We start from the raw sequence: 23,369 nt of genomic DNA on the forward strand, positions 1-23,369 counted from the left end.
TCAAGATCCAACTATGGCAACAGCCACTTTCATAATACATCTACCTAAAAGTTTAACTCGTTTTTATTTACAGTTTGGCTTTCATGAATATGCATCAGCTTATAAAGGGTGTGAAGATGAAGTAGCATATTTTCTTATAGTCTAGGAACGTATGATCCAATATTATGATTCACTCCATCATCAGCTCTTAACACTCCTGCCAAGGTCTTCATGACTTGGGTCCAACCTACTCAGGCTCCTCTCACTGTTCTTAAACCCTCAGCTATATCCAGAAGCCCGCCTTTCTACAAATGATTCACCTTCCATATCTTCTGTGTCCTTAAACATGTCTGACTCTTCTCTTGTGATTTTAGAGCTTCAAAAGCAAAGAACTTCAGAAGACAATGCTCCATTCAGGAGACACTGGGAACCCCACAACACATGGCTGCTTATGTCTACAGAAAAGAGGAGTTCTCTTAGAAGGATTGGCCTCAGCAGAAAAGGAGGCTTTAGGCAAAACTGCATCACAGTAGGAGTGTAGTGAAAACAATGACTTGATGGGGTGGGGAAATATCCATGAGGGTCTCAGAAAGGTGGGAGGTGTTCCAAACACCTGCTGTTCTTCCTCCACAGGCTAGTCTACAGCACTGGGCTACCATCTTGGGCCTTTGGGATCCTAATGTCCCCTTAATCTCCTTCTAAGGTAACAATAGGCATTTCTTGATTAGTGTCTGTCTGTTTCACAATGGTGGTTTCACGTGGTGGTTTCTCCTTTCATCATAAGTGAGTACCTTAAAGACAGAACTTAAGCATCTTTAAGTAGGTTTCATGGATGAGTAGCAGATGAAAAGTCTAAATTTTTAGAATTTACATTAATTTATAGGAAAAGGCTAAGCATACATGAACAGCATTTTGGGAAGAATGTGGCGAAACTAAAAATCTAGGGAATCACAAGTGCGGTAGGTTTGAGTTAGGGCATTGAGTACTAGACTACAGACAAATAATGCAAGATACAGGCTTCCTCTGTGAGCTCTTAAGAAATCAAAAATGTCATCTCCAGGAAAATGCCATCATGAGAATATTAATACATGGCATGGCCAATTTTCTCCTTTAGAAGATAATTTAGCAACAAATCAATGAGGAGCTATGGTACAAGGCAAAGCAGTTAGGACATGTCATTGTGATAATAGAGGAAAGAGGGGGAAACTGTTCTGAGGTAGAATGAGAGAGATGAGCAGGTAGTATGCTTGGTATTGGATGTTGTTTGTAACTTGAGTTTTGGCTATGGTTGTGCCATTCCCTCAGGTCAGGGGGCATCAGTGGAGGGACAGAAAGGTGATGCATCCTGTTTTCTGTCTAAATTTGAGATATCCAAGTGGGAAAAGTCAATATGACAGTAGAGTATAAAATAGGACTAGAAGGTGGGAAGTCTAGGCTAGAGATGGGGAGTTGGGGTCAGCCCTAAAGCTGATAGTGTGAGAGGTACCTGGAGGGAACTAGTGGATGAGAAGAAGCTGGGAAAGCAAGCTTGTAACTAAAGAGCAGGTGAGATAGAGGAACTTTCAAGGCCTTGGTACAACCTAGCCCAGGGGTGGAGTTCAAAACATGAAAAGTGGGTAATTTAATTATTTTTAAATTTTTGTTTACATATTTATTTCATACATTTCTACCCTCCTTCTCCCTGCTCCAACTCCTCCTGTGTCTTCCCATACTCTCTTTCTCTCTCTCACACACACCCTACTGAGTCCATTTAGTATCGCTCATATGTTTGGATTGGATAACCTGCTGCGGGCTTCTCTCTGGAGAAGACTGATTATTCCTGTCTCAGCAGCCGTTCACTGCCTGTAGCTCTTCATCTGGGGGTGGGGCATTATGAGATTTCCCCCATCTACACTGGTGGGTCAGCTGGTGTTGTCATTGTGCAGGTCTTGTTTAGGTGACTATATTGTTGAAATATTGGTGCAGCGTCCCGGTCATGTCTAGAAGACACTGCCTCACAGCAGGTGTCCTGTCTGCTGGCTCTTACAGTCCTTCCACTCTCTCTTCCAAGATGTTTCCTGAGCCTTAGGCATAGGGGTTGCAGTGGAGGTATAACAGCTAAAGTTTGGCCCCCCACACTCAGCTGTTCTCTATATTTTGTAATAGAAAAAAATGACATTAAATTTTTTATTATTAATTTTGTTATAACTGAGCAAAAGAAAAAGTTAAATTTTTAAATTTCAGTTTATCTTCTCTTTAGTAATTTCTATTTCTTTGTCAAATTGTTTTCATTATTTCATTCAATTGTATTTTTGCAGTCTTCATTGAGGCCTTTATTCATATCCTTTTTCAGATTCTTAAACATCCTCATAATTGCTGTTTTGAAGTCCTTGTCTTATGATTGAGCTGAACTGATCCTGGGGAATATGGTGTCACAGGAGAATATGGTGGAAGCAGACTGCCTTGGCTGCTGATGGTTGCACTTTTGTGCTGGGAACTAGACATCCGGAGTTATGGTGTTTGTAGTGTGTCTTGGTGTAGCTGTCTGGTCTCTCCTTTGTTGGGTGTGTGTTCAGTTCTTTGGTTGCTGTTACCCCACTTTGACAGGTGGTGAACCAGAAGAATGATGCTTGTTTTCCAGTATTAGGGCCATTCTGTGTCTTAGGGTTCAGACTCTGATTGCTCCAAGATCTGAAGTTCTGGTTAGAACCCTGGTTTCAGACTCCAAGCAGTACTGATGGGTGTAATGGATGATGCAGTGGGTAGGGTGGGTGGTGTGCTAGAGGTGGGGAGGGGGACTGACTCTAGAGGTCTCTTATGTGACTTGGGTCCTGTCTTAGTCAGTGTTCTATTGCTGTGAAGCGGCACCATGACCACAGCAACTCATAAAAGAAAGCATTTCACTGAGGGCTTGTTTACAGTTTCAGAGGTTTAGTCCTTTATCATGACAGTGGGAAGCATGGTGGCATTCAGGCAGAAATGGTGCTGGAGAAGTAGCAAAGAGCTACATCCTGATCAGCTGGCTGGCTGAGAGAGAGAGAGACTCTGGGCCTGGCTTGGGCTTTTAAAACCTCAAAGCCTACCCCCAGTGATACACACTTGCATCTCCTAATCCTTTCAAATAATGCCACTCCCTGGTGATTCAAATTTAGGAGCCTATCGGAGGCATCCTCGTTCAAACTACCACAGGCCTACCTCCACTAAGGGAGGTGGAGGCAGAACTAGAGGTACCCTGGGGCTGCTAGGAATGACAGAGCATCTGAAGAGGATGGAGGTGGTTGTGAGGAGGCTGGAGTACGGGTTCCCTAGGGAAAAAAAAAAAAACAGATGAGGGAAAATAGGGGTGGCCTTCTTGAGCCCCAGCCAAGAGTGGTGGCTGTAAGGTCTCTCCAGGTTGTTGGGGAGTCACAAAAAGAATGGAGGTGTGCTTGGAGGAGTGGCTGAGTTGGGTGACAAGGACGAACTAGGGGGATCCTGGATTCACAGCACCAGGAAGCCCAGACCCAAGGGGATGGAGGTGGGCCAGGAGGAGGACCTGGGACCAAAATCAAATTTCCAGATTAACATGTTAATATCCAACAATAGGTTTAGAAAATACATCAGTGGCCAAATACTTTGTTCTCTAGAGGTTTAAAGAACATTGTGGTTTGCAAAGCTTCTTAATTGCTTCTTGAAACAATGGCTTATTTACTTACTTTATCTTAGTGTGCAGCCCGGGCTAACTTTGAACTCATATAACTTATGCTGCCCTCTAACTCACACAATCCTCTCTTGAGTCTTAGGGGCTGGGAATACAGGTGTGTACGGCTATGCCTGGCTCGGTGGCCTCTTTAGAAGCCTAAGAAATTGTGCCTGTGCATGGCAGGCTTCAACTACAGCTGAAAAGAATAAGCTAAAAGCACTAATTACTCGCTGTTCGTGTCTCTGTTCTCTGACAGGAACCAAGGTGTCTGCATCAGAAAACAGACAAATTAATGATTTACACTGTGATCTGAGCCTCAGTCCCCAGGTTCCAATTCCCCAGTTGGGGTGTGTGCATGTGATGAGAGCCAGATGTGCCCTGCGCACAAGGGATTTCTACAATAAGAAAGGAAATCGGAAATTATGAATCTCAGAATTTACGGGATGCAGCTGAGCTGGCTGCCCATCTTTTCCCCTGGGGAGAGAAAGACCTTAACTTTCTTAAGTAAATAAATATTCTCTGCAGAACAAGGTCCCTGGGTTTATTATCCGGAGAATGGAAGCCTGTGGCTCCAGGGGAGATATTTGTGGGTCCCCCAGGAGCCTTTGTAACTTTTAATGGTAGTTTGCCATTACACCATTAAACCCAAATAGCTGCAATGTTTCCTGAAAAAGCCCTGACTGTGTGGTGTGACAATGTCTGTAAAGCATCACTTCCTCACTGCTACCAGCCCTACTAGACTCTGAATCCAGTGTGGAGGCTTATATAAGGGCAGAACTAGAGTCTTGTGCTTTAGAGGATTTCCCATTATTCTTTCAGTCACAGCCAAGATCGCCCATTAAAGGGCTCTGTGTATGTCATGTTCTCAGTAGAAATACACTCTGTTACAGTGTCATGATGGTGTCTAATCAGGTTGCCTCCAACTGATGCAAAACTGCTAATAAGGCATAGCCTCTCCCCTATATTAAGACTCTAAAAGCCTTGACAACATATAGACTCTACCGTTTCTAATCTCTTCTCCCCTATTTCCACAATACTTCGTGCTAATGCCCTTAAGTGTTTCTGTTATGATTAGTTGTATCTGTCTGTGTCCTAGTCTATGACTATATTATGGGCAAACATCTTCCTTAAGCACCCACTGAACATGGTGTTAAGTATTGAACATTTCAAGAAGTTTTAAAAAGTGTTACATCGTTAATCAACATACTTCCCCTTTTGTACTGTATATAGTTTAGGACTCAAGAGCATTGACTATTATTAAATAAATAATCATTTATTCTTGTTCAGACTTGATTGTTTTATAGTGTCACTCAAGCAACAGTCTAAAAGTTGAATCTGGTCAGTTGAATAAGCAATGTTCTTTGCAAGATTTTAAAATACAATGTAGCAGTCAAGAACTAATTGATTATTAGCATGTGAAGATTTTAACACAGAGACACAAATTAAAAATAAGGACTTATAAATTGATGAAATTCTGTCTTTGGATAGCTTATCTTGTAGCTCAGTGGTTCTCAACCTTCCTAATGCTGAGACCCATTAATACAGTTCCTCATATTGTGGAGACCCCCCCCAACCATAAATTGATTTTGTTTGCTACTTCATAACTGTGATTTTGCTACTGTTATGAATCGTAATGTAGAGATCCATGATTCCTGATGGTCTGAGACAACACCTGTGAAATTGTGACTCGAAGGTTGAGAACCACTGCTCTCACTACTGCCGTCACAAAGGACACACCTTCAAACAGTGGCTGTGGCGGACCTGAAAGAGCCCTGCAGAACCGAACTTGACTCTGTCAGCGTGTGTGTTTACCTTCCCCCTTCTTTCTGTCTCCTCAGTACAGTGCTCTGAACCCACGGGAATCATGGGACATGTGGCACCCCACCCTGGTGGCAGAGGCTTTATTTGCTATTGCAAACATCTTCAGTTCCCTGCGCCTGATCTCACTCTTCACTGCAAACTCTCACCTGGGACCTCTGCAGATATCTCTGGGAAGAATGCTCCTGGACATCCTAAAATTCTTATTCATATACTGCCTCGTGCTGCTAGCATTTGCAAACGGCCTAAACCAACTGTACTTCTACTATGAAGAAACAAAGGGGTTAAGCTGCAAAGGCATACGGTGTGAGAAGCAGAATAATGCGTTTTCCACGTAAGTCAGAGAGGCATTTCTCCTGGTAACGCTGGGCGGAGTTAAGAGTATATGCCTTCACAAATTTGAAAAATCCACCCCATGTTTGCAAAGGAAATGGAGAATTAAAGCTATGAATAATGCAGGAAATGGAATTAACATGGCTTTGAATAGAAATGTAGACTTCTGGCATTAAGGAAAAAAAATACTGGGTACATTTATTTTAAGTTTTAGTAAATGGTCTTTTCTTTTAAATGACCTCATGAAAAGGAAAGGCTATATATCATGTTTGAAACTGTAGAATTCAAAAAGGAAGCCTATGTATTATTGACGTCTTATAAGTATGCATGTGCAATCAATCTTGTTGGGAAAATGCAAGTGCTCTTCTGCATTTCCACATGGCCCTTCATATGTTTCTTTTGACTTTTAGTGTGGTATGCAAAAACATAAGCATGTAAATATTATCTGAAATGGACACTCGAGTCTGTCCATTATAACTACCTAGGTAACATTTCCTGTAAGCTTATATGAGGATGAGCGGTTATACACAGCTATTGTTGACTTCTGGTGACTCTCATAAGCAGGATTGATGGCAGCCTGCACTCATAAGAGACTCGTGTGCCCTGCTACCTGCCCACGGGCTTTTCTGCCTGTGTCCATTTCCTTCCCACTGTGAGAAACAGAAGGTTAGCAGGTTAAGAAGCTGGGTGACTTCTCTGTAGACAGCAAACCCAGCTGACACATGCTTGTTTTGTAACTTTAATAACCAGCCTTGTTCGCGGGTCCTCATAGAATTATACACGCTGCACAAGAGACAGTAGTTTTCCAACTAGAAGGCATTTCACATAACCTAAATCACTCGCAGCTAAAAATGCTCTAGTTGGTTTAATCCTGCATCTGTTTGTTTTTATCCTGATATTTAAAACTCCATTTTAATTAACCAACATCTGCTTTTGTGCACAGAGGATTTAAATCTCAGCCTTTTAGATTTGATACAAACTAGCAGTCGTAAGAAACCATGTGATCCTGATTACCCATGTCTCATCTCAGTCATCCTCAGGTTAACTCCTTGGCCCGAACTTGGCCTCCTCCTCGGCTGTCTTCTGACCTTGGGATTGAGGGAGGCGGTGGAACCTCCTTCAGTGACATCCTTGTTTGCAAGGACCTTACATGGTATCTCAGCTGTAATGTTAGCCTTATTTCCTGGCCATGTGTGGGTTTTTTTTCCCCTTTGTGAATTGGCTGAAGGCAATGAGGACAAGAGATTCACAAGGACCTGACCCTACCACCCTTCTCTGTGCCTCTCAAAATCTTCCTGGACATTGTCTGGCGACTGATTGTCTCTGTGGTTTTATGACAGAGTGCCCTGTCCCAAGTGTCACCTCTCCTAAAACTTTTGATGCTTTCTCATAAGATCTCATGACAGGCTGTTTGCTGGGCCTCCTCTCATGTGCGTTGCTCAGTCCTTCCTATGTGCTGTATTCCTGAAGGAACTTCTACACAGCACCTACAATGGAGTCGCCTACCTCCCTCATCCTTTCTAATGTTATGGAAAAGATCTCACTCACCACCCAATCCTTCTTACCTGCCTGATTCCCCTACCAGTAACTGTCACACTGTCCTTGGTCATGATACCCTAAAATTCCCAGTCATCCCCTTGTACCTAATGCTGGTTTATTATTAAGTAATTAATTATATTATCAGATCAAAAACATTATGGTTAGATGTACAATGTAAATTTCTGATATAGATTTAGTCTAAAAACAAATGTCATATGTTTCAACTTAAGTATAGTTTTAGTTTATGTCTACCCATAATTTCTTTCATGACTTGAAAGGCAATATATAATTGCATATCTCAGAAATTGTGGGACCAAATCATTTGACACCCTCCCCCAAAGATCAGATGTTTCATCTAAATTATTTTATCCTGCAAATGACAATTATGTTTTTCTCAAAGATATTAAAAGCTAAATGATACAACTAGCCCTGAATGTTATTAAATAGGCTGTGTTAGGCTTAAGCTTATCCCTAGCTGACTCTGCTCTGATGTAACAGATGTCTGTCATCCTAAAAGGGACATGTGGCGGCATTTGTGTCTCTTGTTATCCACAATTCATAGCTGCTTTCTTTCACTTTCAGTTTTTCTTCCACAGAAAATTTTCACCGCCTTACTATCCACGATTGCAGAGACTATACTCCGAATGACATTAAGATCAATGCACAGAAAATGCCTAGCGCAGCACCTGTGCTGTTATCTCGGGCCCTCAAATCCTGAGCGGTATTATTTTGGGTAGAGTGCCATTTCTCATTTATTTCCTGAACTTCTTACCCATCCCTCCTGGACTGCAGTTGTCTGTCTGATAACAGCGCCCGCTCTTGTCTCCTTCCTTGCCTCGGTGTCATCCTGTATAAACATCTTTCTTCACCTCTCCGTCATTCTTCATTTAGCTCCTGCTTACAATGTAGGGCATCGTAGTCACTGGTTCTGGTGGCCGTTCGTCATCTTACACCATACTCAGTGTGGCTCCCGAAGAAAAACTTGAGGCACGGGCAGCTTGCCAGTCTCCTTCCCAACTTCCCCTTCCTCATTCCCAACTCTCCTGGCCAGTGTTAACTATAATCCACCCACACAGTGAAATAAAAACTAGTGTTTGGTACTGTGCTTCCTCCCCTCCATTCCACAGGTCTTTCTCACTCGGAGTATCATTATCTTGTCAATATCTTCCCTTGCTCACTGCCCAGGCCCAAGTTTACTTCCTCTGGTCACTGAGTTTGTTCTGTCTGTCTGTCTACATCCTTGGGAAAGATCTTTCTAGACCAAGATTAGAGGCTCCACCATCCACAGTTCCCAATGGTTTTCTATTTCTTACCAGACTCACCCCTAAACTTGCTGGACCTTCTCAGTCCTTCACTGATCTGACCTTTGTCTCTTTTCCCATTTTTTAAGTTCTTAACGTTATTTTACCCTTTCCGGACAAATTGATTGTAAATCCCCAGTATATATGTTTTGATTCCATTGCCCCTTATTTTGCCTTCACACTTGTCAAATCTTTTATTCTTGGACATACTTTTTCCAGTACACATTCCCTGGTGCCTATCTGCTGTGGGCTCTCAGTGACTCAGGTCTGTACCAGGCTTTTTCTTTGGGGCTACCAACATGCTCCTGCATCATGACATGGAGACTTATTATTAGTTATGAATGTTCAGCCTTAGCTTATGCTCGTTTCTGGCTAGCTCTTATAACTTAACCTGTTTCTCTTCATCAGTGTTTTTACCTTTCTTTCTGTGTGTCCTACTCTGTGTCTGAGGGCTAGTGGCTGCCTGGCTAGCCTTTGGCATCTTCTTCTTTTTCTCCCTTGTTCTCTCCTGTCTTCTTCCTCTCATTCTTCACGAGCCTAGATTTCTCTTCCTATTTATTCTCTGCCTTCCAGCCCCACCAATCTCTCTCGCTCTCTCCTGCCTAGCTATTGGCTGTTCGGCTCTTTATTAAACCAATCAGGCAGGCAAGGTGAAACACATGCAACACATCTTTGTATAATTAAACAAATGCAGCACAAACAAATGTAACGCACCTTTATACAGTTAAAGTAATACTCTGCAGCATAAACAAATGTAACACATCTCTGCCTAGTTAAAGTAATATTCCACAAAATAGGTCTGCTAAGACTGCATTTTCCTCAAGCAAATGGATACATCTCCCAGTTCCCTTCATGTTTTGTAGTTTTCTCATTGACATGTGAAAAACTGCTCATCATTCAAAGACTCTCATCTATTTGGTGATTTGAAATAATTCTATTCAGAAGTATTGCCCCAGCAAAAGGATTTGCCCATGAAGTGGGGGTCATGAGCCTTATGACATTGTCTGATTGAGCAAAGCTCATTTGTGTGTATTGGAGCTCAATTCACAATGTCTAGACTGGTTAATTAAGGTCACACTTTACATATTTTAATATGACCTTTTTGGACTGGAAACAAGCATAAATGTTGAGTTACATTTTGGCATGAATTTGTTCATAATTTTAGTCTCAGAGGACAAGAGGAAATCTCAAACTCAGAAAACATTCCTTTTTCATTTATTCCATGTCTCTAGCTGTGTTAAGCCAAGAAGGAACAGGATCATTCAAAATGTAACAGCTGAAAAACACCTTCAAGGGGGAATAAATAAATGGTTATTTTGATAAAAGCAAAATTCTGACCCATATAAAGTGGGTCTTCAGTTTAGACGTCAACACAGATATTGTGTCATGTGAGTTAATTAGGTTGTGGCATTACCTTGGGAAATTAACAAGCATTTCATAAAAAAAAATCACTTCTTTTCACTCACACAATGTAGAAAATATCAGCCACATAAAGGCCTTCTGAGATGTGATGCAGCTAACGATTCCTAAATTTATGGACAGTGTGGGTCTGGTGGATTTGAGACTCAGTAATACTCCTGGAAGCAATGGCTTTGAAATATTAACCTGTATAACAGTCCAATGAAGAAACAACTCTTTGAGGGATACCTGCGTACCAGGCTCGTGGTTCATCCGAGAGGCCAATATATTTTAGCTAGGTGAAATGTCCTGTGATTTCACCACTGAGTCATTCTGCCAAAGGAAAGAAAACACTATAGTTGATCACAAAGTTTCATTTTGCATTTTATTTTGCTAAATCTTAATTTTTAAGTGTCTGTAGATGTTTGCTAAATGATTAATGAATGTTCTCTGAGAAACTAGTTCTTTTAGACAGAAGCAAATGGAGACTTTCAACCATGGCAGCCTTTTAATTTGCATGACTGCTTTTATTAGAATGCTTGAGGAAACAACCATAATTACATTTGTAATGTCATTTGTTTGTTAGTATTTTATGTATTTTATAACACGTGCTATGTAATATGTAACTTTTCCTTTTCTTTCCTGAATGCTGTGTGTATGTGTGTATGTATGTATGTATATGTGTGTGTGTGTATGTATGTATGTGGATACATACACATGTGTGCATGTGCATGTGGGGGACAGAAGTTGAAGTCTGGTGTCTTCCTCCACAATTCTCTGCATCAGTGAGGTGGAATCTCTCACTGAGATGATTTAGCTAGCATGGCTCTCAACCCCAGGAATCCCTTCTCCACCTCCTAAAGCCTGGGATTATGGGCAACAGACACAACTGCCCAGCTTTTGTGTGGGTGCTAGGGATTCCGACTCCAGGCAGTGGCTTACAGAGCAAGTGCCTGATCTCCCGAATCAAATCTGAGCTACATCATGTGAAACTTCTCCTGAATTGCTCACTCATGTCAGGACAAACCCGTCTAAATTATATTTATATATTCCTATCAAGAGTCATCACTGAAGAGGAAAAAAAGGACACAGTTAATTCACATTAAATTCAAAGGATGCCTAAGAGTTACTAAAACTTAAGAAATTAGAATCTTGAACCAAATTAAAACATTTTTATGAACTTTTCTGGAGTCAATGAATTCATTTCAGTCTCCCTGACAGCTGGGCTCTCCCATGTGAACACATCTTCACCTTATCACATAATACAACACCCTTCATTCAGACAAAATTTGCTCAAAACAGCACCTTTGTTACAATTATCTGCCACAGCATTTAACTACTATAAAATGTAAATAAAATTAAATTTCATCTCCTAGAATCAGCTTTTCAACTAAAAATATGAACTTTACATTGGCAAAAAGCAATAAATTTGTGGAAATAAAGGTCTAAGTGGCAGTTTGGACATATTTAGTTAGACTTCTTTGATCATGGGGGCTAGAAATGAATTGTATCTGTTTCAGGCATTCTGCTGTAAGGATAACACACAGACCCACAGCCCTCAGATGCTCTGCCAAGAAGGATATGCCCAGCTTTGGAAACATAGGGAGCTGACACAGAGCTGGGCCAGTAGGGCTGCCTCTGCATCAGCCTCAGTATGATCCAGTGTCTCCCCATGTGTTCCTTTCTATTGTCCTGTGGTTTGTTTGTTTCTGCATCTCTGTATATGTTGTGGCAAACCTCCAACACACCTTGTTCCCAATGAGCCTCCTAAACTCATTTCAGGCTCTCTGGCAACTTGGCATTTCCTGCAGAGAGGAAGTCTGGTCATGTTCTCCTTAGGCCAGGCTGCAGGCCTCATATGAATTGTATCTTCTTGTGTCATTTGACCATAGATGACCTAACAGACCTAACATTCAGGCACTGGGTAGGCAATTTAGGAGAGCTCAGGGAGCCATGATTCTGGGATGTGATTGACCTGTTCTCCCAATGAGATTCTGGTCTAGTCCTAGCCTCTCTAAAGACTGAAATCCCACCTTCTCACTCTCCATGCCAGTTTCCCAAAGGTTTTTGCCTTTATCTTTCTAATATAATGTAAACATAGTCTTATTTTAATCATTTCTAAAAGTCTAGAAGCTCTACCATCATCTTACTACACATCATATTATTGTGTTACATGATACATTGAAACAAACATTTCTTAATTTGACTCAGGTGATTGTAAGATTATTATGTTTTCTCATGTTTAAATAAAGGAAATTCACTTATTACCTTGAGTGAGTAAAATGGTCCTTAAAATTAAAAAAAAAAAACTATAGTGTCTAAACATTCTGAGACTATTTGCTTTCTGGGGCAGTACACTATGTGCAGCTCCAATTACAAATGCAAAAATCTAAAAAAATCTAATTTGTTTTAATCCTTCCATAACTAAAAGCAAAGCAGAGAAAAAGCATGACTGACTTTTATGGAGTAGTAAGCTTTAGGATTAAAGATTCAGCCACTGAGGACGGGAATCATCAAGCTTTCTGTGAACAGGAACCCATAGTAAATACGTTGAGACACCATGTGTCAATTGTTCTCTGATGCAATTGTTTATTTCTGCCAACATGAACAGCACAAAACAAACCATGGACAGCACAGAAACAAGCAAGGGTGACTGTCTCATAAAGTTTGATTTATAGATGTTAAGATACAAACTTTACATAACTTATGTGTGGCACAAATAGATATTGTGATCCCTTTATTTTTCCTCAACCATTTGAGAAATAAAAAAATCTATTCTTAACTCAGCAATCATGTTTTTCCAGGATCTGAATCCTTTACCCACTTTCTCCAACAAACAAAGTGTGGTTTTCAATGCTCTTTGGATAATAAAATAAATAAGAAAAACAAGTATAATTTTGTATCAGTTGGATAAAAATAATTTAAACTGTTTTATTAAGTTCAATTTTGTAATTTTTGCTTGAAATTAACAGCATACGTAAAATAAGATAACATTACTACTTTCATTTTATTCCAGGTTATTTGAAACTCTACAATCCCTGTTTTGGTCAATATTTGGACTCATCAATTTATATGTTACCAATGTCAAAGCCCAGCATGAGTTCACCGAGTTTGTTGGGGCCACCATGTTCGGGACATATAATGTCATCTCTCTGGTTGTCCTACTGAATATGTTAATTGCTATGATGAATAATTCTTACCAACTAATTGCCGTAAGTTGACAATGTTACTTTTAATTCAATATTCTTTCTGAGGAGTGTTGTTCACAGCTGTGTTCTATCTTATCATCATAGTAAATAAAGTTTATAGTTTGCTATTAACGAGAGAGATCAGAATAGTAAGTGGTTAATTGTGACGGTATATAAACAGCAGTGTAGCATGAGTGGGTGCCTATTATTCTATTTTGTACACAGAGTAACTTGGAAAATTAAGTCAGCCTGTATTGCCAGGGAGCCACACCGTGAAACAGTGTAGAAAGAGGTCGCTCATCTCTGTGCAGCCCAACATGCTCTGTGTCTCTCCCTGGAGTCTGCTAACTCAGTAGAAACAAACTCATGCCAGGCTGGAAAGTTGAAAAGAAATCCCAGAGATAAATCTGGTAAAGGGAAAGCCATAGATGCTCAGTTTCTTAAAGTATAGAAAAATAGGGTCTGGAGAGATGGTCCAGCAGTTAAGAACCCTTGCTGCTCTTCTAGAGGTCCCAGGTTCAATTCCCAGCACCCACATGGAGCCATCAGCAGTCTCAGGGGATCCAACACCCTCTTTTGGTCTCAGCTGGCATCTGGCACACATGTGGTGCACAGATAGACATACAGGCAAAATATCCATACACATGAAATAAAAATTTTGAAAGCTTAGTCAAAGCAACAAATATAGAAATGACCTTGAGTTCTCCAGACAAATTTGTGGCGCAATATATATTATTTAAAATTCTGGCTTGCAAACAACATAGCATCATTTATTTACTCAAAATTTCAAAAATTTCTGCCTAGGCACAGATGCTTACATCTGTAATCCCAGCATCGGGAAGGCTGAGGCGGGTAGTTTTGAATTCAAAGCTAACCTGAGCTACATAGTAACTTCCAGACCATCCTGGGCTAAAACATGAGATGCTGTGTCAAAAAGCACAAAATCATCAACCAACATGTCTTTCAACTGACTGACTATGATTGAGTAAATGAATGCCTTGCTACCAAGGACTGTTAGAGAAACACTACAGCATCTGAGATGGAATACTGTATCCACTTGAACTTATTAATTAGGAATCTAAGCCTACAGAGAGCAGCTACAGGAACAAACTGAAACTCACCATGGCACAGAACATGCGTGTGAAGTCTTCCCTAGTCACACCTTAGCACAGAACACCTTAGCATACAGCATATAGTACAGGTTGTCCATTTTGTCACACGCAATAGCAATGGTGTCCTGTCCTTGAATTCTTAGCAGAACTGTTACTGTGATTATTGTTGACCAGCACTCTGAATTTTAGTTCAGTTTTCTTCACAGAGGTAAATTTTTCTCATGCCCATCGCTGAAGAAAAAATTGTGCAAGGCATTAGAATACAGCATCTGTGTTACTGGTTCATAGACTATGTGTAAGAATTCCTCTAGCTCTAGCAATCTGGACATGAACATCAGAATTTGTGGTTATACAGAACTTCAGGTAACATCCAAGAGCCTGAAGTTTTTATAGATAGATTCCACATATATCCAGAGCAAGAGAAGAGAGAGAGAGAAAGAGAGAGAGAGAGAGAGAGAGAGAGAGAGAGAGAGAGAGAGAGAGAGAGAGAGAGAGAGAGAGCCATCACTATCAAACTAAGGACAAAGACACTGCCAACATTTGGGCTCCTATGAAACATTAGATGCCCCAGCTTTGTCCAGAAGAAAACATTATTCGAGTAGCATGACACTGTCTCACCACTTTGTGTGTGTGTGTGTGTGTGTGTGTGTGCATGCATGTGTGTATTTTGTTTTTCTAGGCAATGAATAGAAAACAAACCTCAAATCTCCCTTTTTATTTAGCCCAAATGCTGAAATTGTTGTAAGACAGGCAGGCATCAGGACAGAGATAGTGACCCCTCAGTGTCCTCTGAAGGAAGCTCCTTGGGGTGTTTGCATGTCAAGAATCTAACTCTTGTGTCTCCCAGAATCTCAGGACAGACTCAGAATTTCTTTTTGGTTCCTGCTCACCACACCTCAGAGCTATAGGGTAAATCATAGAAATGTAGGAAGTTAACAGTTGCTGAGCTGAATCGGTAACACAAGCTATAACTAAAGCCTTCTCATACTTTTACATTGCTCACAAATTTCTTATATATCTACTGTACATTGTTCATATACTTGACTTCTAAGGGACTTTTAAGGGACAAAAGAAAGGAGTGAATAATTTCAATATTAAAAAGAGAGAGTACTGTTCCAGGTTTTCTTGAGGTGTGTAACTTCAACTGAGCAATGGTTTATGATGCATGTGGTCTCAGGATTGTGCTGGACTAGCAGATGATATTTGGCCACCATCCTGGGACACAAATATCCTGATTAATAGCTCCTGTGCAATTGCACCAAGACTCAGTGCTGTGATGGAGGCACTGTGCTGCATTGTGTGTTGGTGGGATTTCTCTGTAAATTTGCATCTATTGTCTGAAGGTGAGAGAGAGTTATCCATGTGGAAACACATCCACTAAGACATCCCCTGCAGCACCGAAGCTCGTCTGTGAGCATCTATGCAGGTGGCATTCATCTGAGCAGTGTGCAAGGCCTAGGCTAAGATGCAAAGCCATGCCCCTGGCTAGCACCTAATGAAACTAAGCCGTGCAGTCTTTAGAGACAGAACTGCAGCATTGCCTCCCAGGCATAAATAATCACCACAGCCTCTGTAACACACAACTGTAGATCCCCGGTTCCCTGAAGAAGGAAGAATGAACGGAGTGACAGTGACGTGAGTCCGTACTGGGTAAGCTGCCATCTCTGAGAGTTAGCGGTGTGTTTATAAGCCATCTAATTAATGTTCCAACAACCACTCTGTGTCAGGCTGAGACTCCATCTGTGAGGTTTATCTTACCTTGTTAATTAGAGAACCTGTCTGCAGTTGTCATGTTCTCTTGTTCAGGACCATGCAGATATAGAATGGAAATTTGCCAGAACAAAGCTTTGGATGAGCTACTTTGAAGAAGGGGGTACCCTGCCTACGCCTTTCAATGTCATCCCAAGCCCCAAATCCCTGTGGTACCTGGTCAAGTGGATATGGACACACCTGTGCAAGAAAAAGATGAGAAGGAAGCCAGAAAGCTTTGGAACAATTGGGGTAAGGACACATCCTATTAGTATCACATTATCAATCATGAGTTGTTTGACTAGAGTGGAATCATTACTGAACATAGACAGATCTTATGACTTTCTGTTCTTGCTGATTGGACACAGTGAACTTTAACTGTACATCACTCATGTTTAATGCCCTGTCAGAGTAGCTAGGGACCCTTCACAAGCCCATTTCCTGGATGAAAGATATCACTCCTGCCTTAATGGGATCAACTCTCTTAAAGAGGCCTCCTCATTCTGTTAGCCTAGGCATAGGGACACAGCCAGCTCTTGTACGCTGATTTCTAGCTCTTCTGCAATTGCAACAACAACTTATCTGTGGCATAGCTAATGTCTGGCTTTCTCCCTCTGAACTGCAGAGTCTGTGAGGAATGATGCATGCTTTAGAGTTCAAGTCCTGGTGTCCAACATTGGATCCATCACTGAGGATTACATTGCCTTTATCACACTGAGATCTGTTCCCTCCAGTCCTACTGCTCTGGGACATTTGTCAAAGGCATTTTCTGCATCTATTGAGATGATCATGTGAACATTTTTTAGACATTTATTGAATTTCTTACATTTATTGATTTACATATGTTCTGCCTTCCCCATATATCCAGGATAAAGAGAGCTTGATCATGGTGAATGATCTTTTTGATAAATGCCTGAATTTGGCATGAAAATATCTTTCTAGAACCTTTCCATATGTGTTCATTGGGATATTGGCCTGTAGTTTTCTTTCTTGTTGTGTCTTTACCTGGTGTTGAGATCAGAATAATGCAAGTTTGGAAGTGTAGTTTCTGTTTTTAATTTTTGGATGATTTAAGAAGTACCTCTTGTAGATCTTCTTTTGAGAGTCTGGTCGAATTCTGCTGTGAATCCATCTGGACCTGGGCTTTTTTTTTTTAACCTGGAAGGCTTTTTATTGCTGTTATGATCTCTTTATGTGTTATGTTCTATTTAAGTTGAAATTATCTTCTTGGTTTAACTTTGGTGGTTTGAAGAACCTAGAAATTTACTCTTTTCTTTTAGATTTTCTAACTTTATTAAAAACACTTATAGCATTTTTAAAAAATAAAGTGTAATAAGATAAAACAAAAACAACACATTAGTATTGAAGAGAGAGAGAGAGAAAGGAACCCAAGAAAAGGCACAAGAAACAGATACCCACTTATTTGCTCACTCAGGAATCCCATAGAAACACTGAACTGAAAGCTATATTGTATACCCAAAGTAGGTGCTGAAGATTCATACAGGCTCTGTGCATGCTGCCTCAGTCTCTGTGAGTTCACAGGAGCTTTGATCGTGTTGATTTAGAGGGTCTTGTTCTCCTGGTGTCTTCCATTCCCTTTGGTTCTTAGATTTTTTTTTTTCTGCCTCCTCTTCTGCCGGATTACCCGAGCCCAAGGGGAAGGATTTGATGGAGACATTCTGTTTAGGGCTGAGAGTTCCAAGGTATCTCACTCTCTGCATAATGCCTGGCTATGGGTCTCTGTATTTGTCCCTAGCTGTTACAGGAAGAAACATCTCTATTGATGGTTGAGCAAGTCTCTCATCTCATCATCAAGTATAGCAGAATATTATTAGGAGTCATTTCATTGGTAGCTTTTTTTTTCTTTTTGTAAAGAACAGTAGTATTTGGTTTTATCCTAGGTCCCTGGGATATCTAGTCTCAGGTCCGTGGTCACCCAAGCACTGTTGAGTGTGAATTCCATCTCATGGAGTGGACTTCAGGTGAAATCAGTTATTGGTTGGTTACTTCCACAAGCTTTGTGCTACCATTGCACTAACATGTCTTGCAGGCAGGACAGCATTGTAGATCAACTGGTCTGTGGCTGGCTTTTTGATTATATTTCTCTTTTGGTAGCATGCAGAGTACCTTCCTGTACCAAAGGTGATAGAACATAGTGAAGGCTCTATGTAGACTCCAGCTCAACTTATCCATATTCAGTGAGCTGTGTGGGTGTTGTCTTCAGGAATAGGACCTTGCTGTTAGTTTGTGGAGAGCAACCTATAGTCTTGACAACAGCCTGGGTTGTTTAAGGTTTCCGTGTGATGCCTCTGGCCAACAACTTGATTAGATGAAACCCAATAGAAGTGTTGTTTAGTGACAAGAGATGGCTAGTTGGGGCTATCTATGACTTCTCCCATTATTTGGCAATTTCATTTAGAATGTCTTCATATATAAAGATATTTATTATATTAATATATTCTATTAATATTATATATATATATATATATAAGCTTCTGCCATATTAAGTTTTCATACTACCCATCAAATGGCTCTTAATTTTAGCTGTTTCTCCCAATATTCTCTCTCTCGTCCCCCTTCCCCCTCCCTACTTGATTCTCTCTTTCCAGTCCCCACCTATCCATAACTATTTTATTTCCTTATCCTAATGAGATCTATCTGACCCCCTAGTCCTTTCCTCTATACCTAACCTCTGTGATACTATGGGTTATAGCTTGGTTATTATTGACTTAGCGGCTAATATCCACATATAAGTGAATACATACTAGATTTGTCTTTCTGGGCCTGGGTTACCTCACTCAGAATGATGTTTTCTAGTTCTGTCCATTTAACTGAAAATTTCATGATTTCATTTTTTTAAAGGCTGAGTAATAATAGAATATAGGTTTCAAAAGTATTCACTTAATAACATTCTGGCCGGGCTGTGGTGGCGCACGCCTTTAATCCCAGCACTCGGGAGGCAGAGGCAGGCGGATCTCTGTGAGTTCGAGGCCAGCCTGGGCTACCAAGTGAGTCCCAGGAAAGGCGCAAAGCTACACAGAGAAACCCTGTCTCGAAAAATCAAAATAATAATAATAATAATAATAATAATAATAATATTCTGAATTCACTGCCTATTTTGATGTTTCACTGTTGATTTCTTTATTTGTTTGTTTGTTTTCTTTTGGTTAATTGGGTCAAGAGTCTGTCAATATTGTTTAACAAATCTCAAAGAACCAGCTCCTAAAAAGATTTAAGAAGCAAAACAATACAAAGAATCAATAAATCTATTGATTAATTTCTGCTCTGATTTTTAGTACTTTTTCCTACCTACTGGATTTGAGTTTGGTTTGTTCAAATTCTTGAGTTTTATTTTTAAGTAATTTATTTGTGTTCTTTCTGTCTTTCTTAGAGCTATAAATTTCCCTCTTAGGAGTACTTTTAACATGTCTCAGAGGTTTTATTATGTTTTCATTTCATTTTGGGAACATTATATTTCTTCTTTCGCCCATGTATTATTCAGTAATATGTTGTTAAATCTCCATGAGTTGATGTATTTTCTAGAGATTTATTTTATGTTGATTTTAAGCTTCATTGCATTGTGAACAGAGGGTTTACATGGAATGATTTTAATTTTTCAGAAACTTATAATAGGTGTTTTGTGTCCCAGGATGTAGTCTAATTTAGAGTTGCTTCCATGGACTGCAGAGTAGAACATATATTTGTTTGTGTTTAGGACAAATATTCTGTAGATAACTGTTAAGTCCATTTGATTTGTGAAGTCATTTAATTCTAAGTTCTCTGTTTTTCTTCTGTCAAGATGACCTGGCCAGTGGAGAAAGAGGAGTATTGAAATAACCTATTACTGAATTGGGGTTTATCTGCATCATGAAGTCCAGTAATATTTTTTTATGAAATTCCATGCACCACAGTTTGCTACATAATTGTTTAGAATTATAATATCATTTTGATTAATCATTATTTTGTTTGGAATGAAATTCTCTTCATTATCTCTTAAAATTTGATATATATTTTCAAATATTAGAATAACAATGCCTGTTTGCTTCCTGATTCCATTTCCTTGGAATATTTTTTTCATGTTAAAGAAGACAAAATGAGTTTCTTGTAGGAAACATAAAGAAGAGGAAATTGATGATGATGATGATGGTAATGGTGATGATGATACCTGTATTCCATGCAGGTATATGCAGATGAGTGCAGGTGATTGCGGAGCCCAGAGATACCAGATCCCCTGAAGTTGGAATCACACAGAGTTGTGAGCCACTTGACTGAACCCAACTCTGGTCTTATGGGAGAGCAGCGGGTGCTCTTAAAGGCTTAGCCATCTCTCTGCTCCCAACTCCCAAATTGTTTTCCTTAATCCATTCTATTAACCTGAGTCTTCTGATTAGGAAGTTGAGGTCATTTTTCTTTAAAGCTGTTATTTAAAAGTGTGAATTGAGCCGGGCAGTGGTGGCGCACGCCTTTAATCCCAGCACTCGGGAGGCAGAGGCAGGCAGATCTCTGTGAGTTCGAGGCCAGCCTGGGCTACCAAGTGAGTTCCAGGAAAGGCGCAAAGCTACACGGAGAAACCCTGTCTCGAAAAAACCAAAAAAAAAAAAAAAAAAAAAAAAAAAAAAAAAAAAAGTGTGAATTGATATCAAGCTGTTATTTTGAGTTTTTGCTGTTTGTGTTCAAAGTCTTATTTTGCATTTTAGTAATTATGTCTTCACTTGTTTCTTTCTACACTCTCTTGGCTATGTTCATTCTTCTCTTCAGTTCAGTTTTACCACTCGTGTTCTCTGTAGGGCTGAGTTTGTGGACATGGATTTTTTTTTTTTTTTTTTTTTTTTTTTTTTTTTTGCCTATTGTGTCCTGGGAAGTTATTTTTTTCTCTTTCAACTACAACGGGTAATTTTTCTGGGTACAGTAGTCTCGATTGACATCTGTGGTCTTTTGGAACTTGATATCCAATGCTCCAGACTGTTCTGGCTTTTAAAGTTTCCATTGAGAAATCAACTGTTATTCTGATGGGTTCTCTTTTATATGACTTACAATTTTTCTCTTGTAGCTTTCAGCCATTTCTCTTTCTTATGTATATTTAATGCTTTAGCTATAATAACACATGGGAGTTACTGTTTTTTCTGCTCCTTTCTATTCGGTGTTCTGTATGCTTTTTGTGTGTTCTTGCATGGGTATGTCTTTCCTTAATTTGTGCATGTTTTCTTCTTTGATCTTGTGGAAGATCTGGTTTATACCGTTAATCCATGGTTCCCTTCTTTCATCTATGCCTATAATTAGAATATTTTGTCTTTCATAGCATCCCAAGTTTTATACATGTTTCTTTCATGTGTTTTAAAAACTTTTCATATTCTTTGCTTGAGTGGTCCAATTCTTCCACTTTTTCCTCGGGTCCTGTCTTAGTCGGTGTTCTATTGCTCTTAAGAAACACCAGGACCACAGCAGCTCTCAGAAAGAAAAGCATTTAACTCAGAGTTGTTTGCAGTTTCTGAGGTTTGGTCCATTGTCATCATGGCAGGCAGACCTGGTGCTGGGGAGAGCTCAAGAGTTCTACATGTGGGTCACAGGGAGAGAGAGAGACAGCCCCTGGGCCTGGCGTGGGCTTCTGAAACCCCAAAGCCCACCCCCACTGACATACTTCTGTAGTGGGTGGCTGTGTGAGCCATGCCTTGAAGCACTGCCCCTAGTGAGGCAGCCGTGGCTGTTACACCTGCCTATGACCTTGAGGTACCGGCCTCTGGGGCGTGGCCACCAGGGACCCTTAAGACACAGGATGTACATACACCTCCCCCTCTTGACTATCTCATGGTTTTGGATGCTGAGATCTTGGACCAAGCCGTTCAGTGTAGGACATAGCTCAGTGTTCCCGGACCCTATGATAAATCTCCCACGGTTGTGAGTTTATCCCCAAATAAATTCCTTTGATCATTAAATAAACTCCATGGATTAATCTCAATACACTTCCTCCAAAAACACCACACCTACTCCAACAAGGCCACATCTTCTAATCCCTATCAAGTAGCGCCACTTCCTAACAATCCAGCATTTAAATATGTGAATTTATGGCACCGATACTCCTCAAACCACCACGGGTCCTGATATTCTGAAAGACGTTCTGTTGTGCTTTTCAGTTCCAGTTTCATTTCTGCTTGAATTCTCTTCCATATTTCTATCTATTTACTGAAGTGGGTTTTTAAATTCTCAATTGACTTTGTCATTTCATTCAGCTGTATGTCTGTGTTTTCTTGAACTTCACTCAGGCATTTATTGCTGTCTTCCTTGAGTTCATTGGGGTGTTCGTTCTTGTCTTTTTAAAATGTTTTGAGCTCTTTGGAGCTTATGGTTGTTCTTGTAAATCTGTGTTCTGGGATTCATCCAGGTCATTCTCATTGGAGACCGTTTCTATAGGAGTCCTTGGTTGGAGGTGGGGACATAGTGTCTTGGCCTTTCCTATTGTGTTTTTTTTTTTTTTTTAAACTTTGTGATCTGGGCATGTGGACTTCTTCATGTGTCTGATCTGAGAGTCCTCCTGTGACAGGTTGGGCCAGTGTGGGAACTGTGTATCTTGAGCTGGCCTTGGGAATATGGAGATAGCATGGATGAGTTTAGTTTAGGTGGAACTCACCAGGGCAAGTGTGTAGAGGCTGTGAAACTGGAACCAGGGCTTGAGTTATATTCTTCCTTCTTGCCCTTAGCTTGACATTCACAAGGCTTTGTGATTGACTCTCATGGGCTCTCTCCTACTTTGAGTGTCATGGATTGTTCCTTCGACCCAGTATTAGTTCTGTTCTAAAGAGAAATTTACTGGCACAGGAGAGTTACTGCTCGGGGGAGTGGTTATGTTTGCTCCTATATACTATGACCTCTGAGCTTGAGGAATCATAGTTGGAGAATATATTGACCTTACAAATCACAGCTGGATTAGGAAAATATTATAGAAGACCTCCTAGTAACTTGTCGTCTCTATCAGTGACCTTAGAAAAGAGTGACATTCTTTTACTCCAAATATTTGATTTTTCCACGAAGCCATGTTAAATCATTTTTCAAATCATTTTTAAAACATTACAGAATAAATTAATTGAACAGAATAAATCTTATGGGGCTCAGTAAGCAATAATGATATGTTGTGTCACAGGCCAGTAACTCAGCTAGAATTTGAGGCAGAGAAGGAAGTACAAAGGTATGGCCCTCATCCTTGAAGGCATCTTTGGGAAAAATATAGCACTGAAGACATTACAATAACGTTTGTTAAACAAATTAGTCAATATTCTAATGCAGTCATACATAAGAT

At 40.2% G+C, this 23,369-nt stretch overlaps 1 protein-coding gene across 5 annotated transcripts in view; it reads left to right on the forward strand.

Annotated features, from left to right (window-relative positions):
- The window catches only part of Trpc4 (transient receptor potential cation channel subfamily C member 4), a 176,981-nt gene that overhangs the window by 141,064 nt on the left and 12,548 nt on the right, over positions 1–23,369 (forward strand). For all 5 annotated transcript variants that reach the window (XM_028873358.2, XM_028873357.2, XM_028873360.2 and 2 more), the window contains 3 exons: positions 5,479–5,792; positions 13,046–13,241; positions 16,136–16,330. In XM_028873358.2, coding sequence (XP_028729191.1) covers positions 5,479–5,792; positions 13,046–13,241; positions 16,136–16,330 — 705 coding nt within the window. The remainder of the gene's footprint in view (positions 1–5,478; positions 5,793–13,045; positions 13,242–16,135; positions 16,331–23,369) is intronic.

Source organism: Peromyscus leucopus, chromosome 6 (assembly GCF_004664715.2).
Source record: "Peromyscus leucopus breed LL Stock chromosome 6, UCI_PerLeu_2.1, whole genome shotgun sequence".
NCBI lineage: Eukaryota > Metazoa > Chordata > Mammalia > Rodentia > Cricetidae > Peromyscus > Peromyscus leucopus.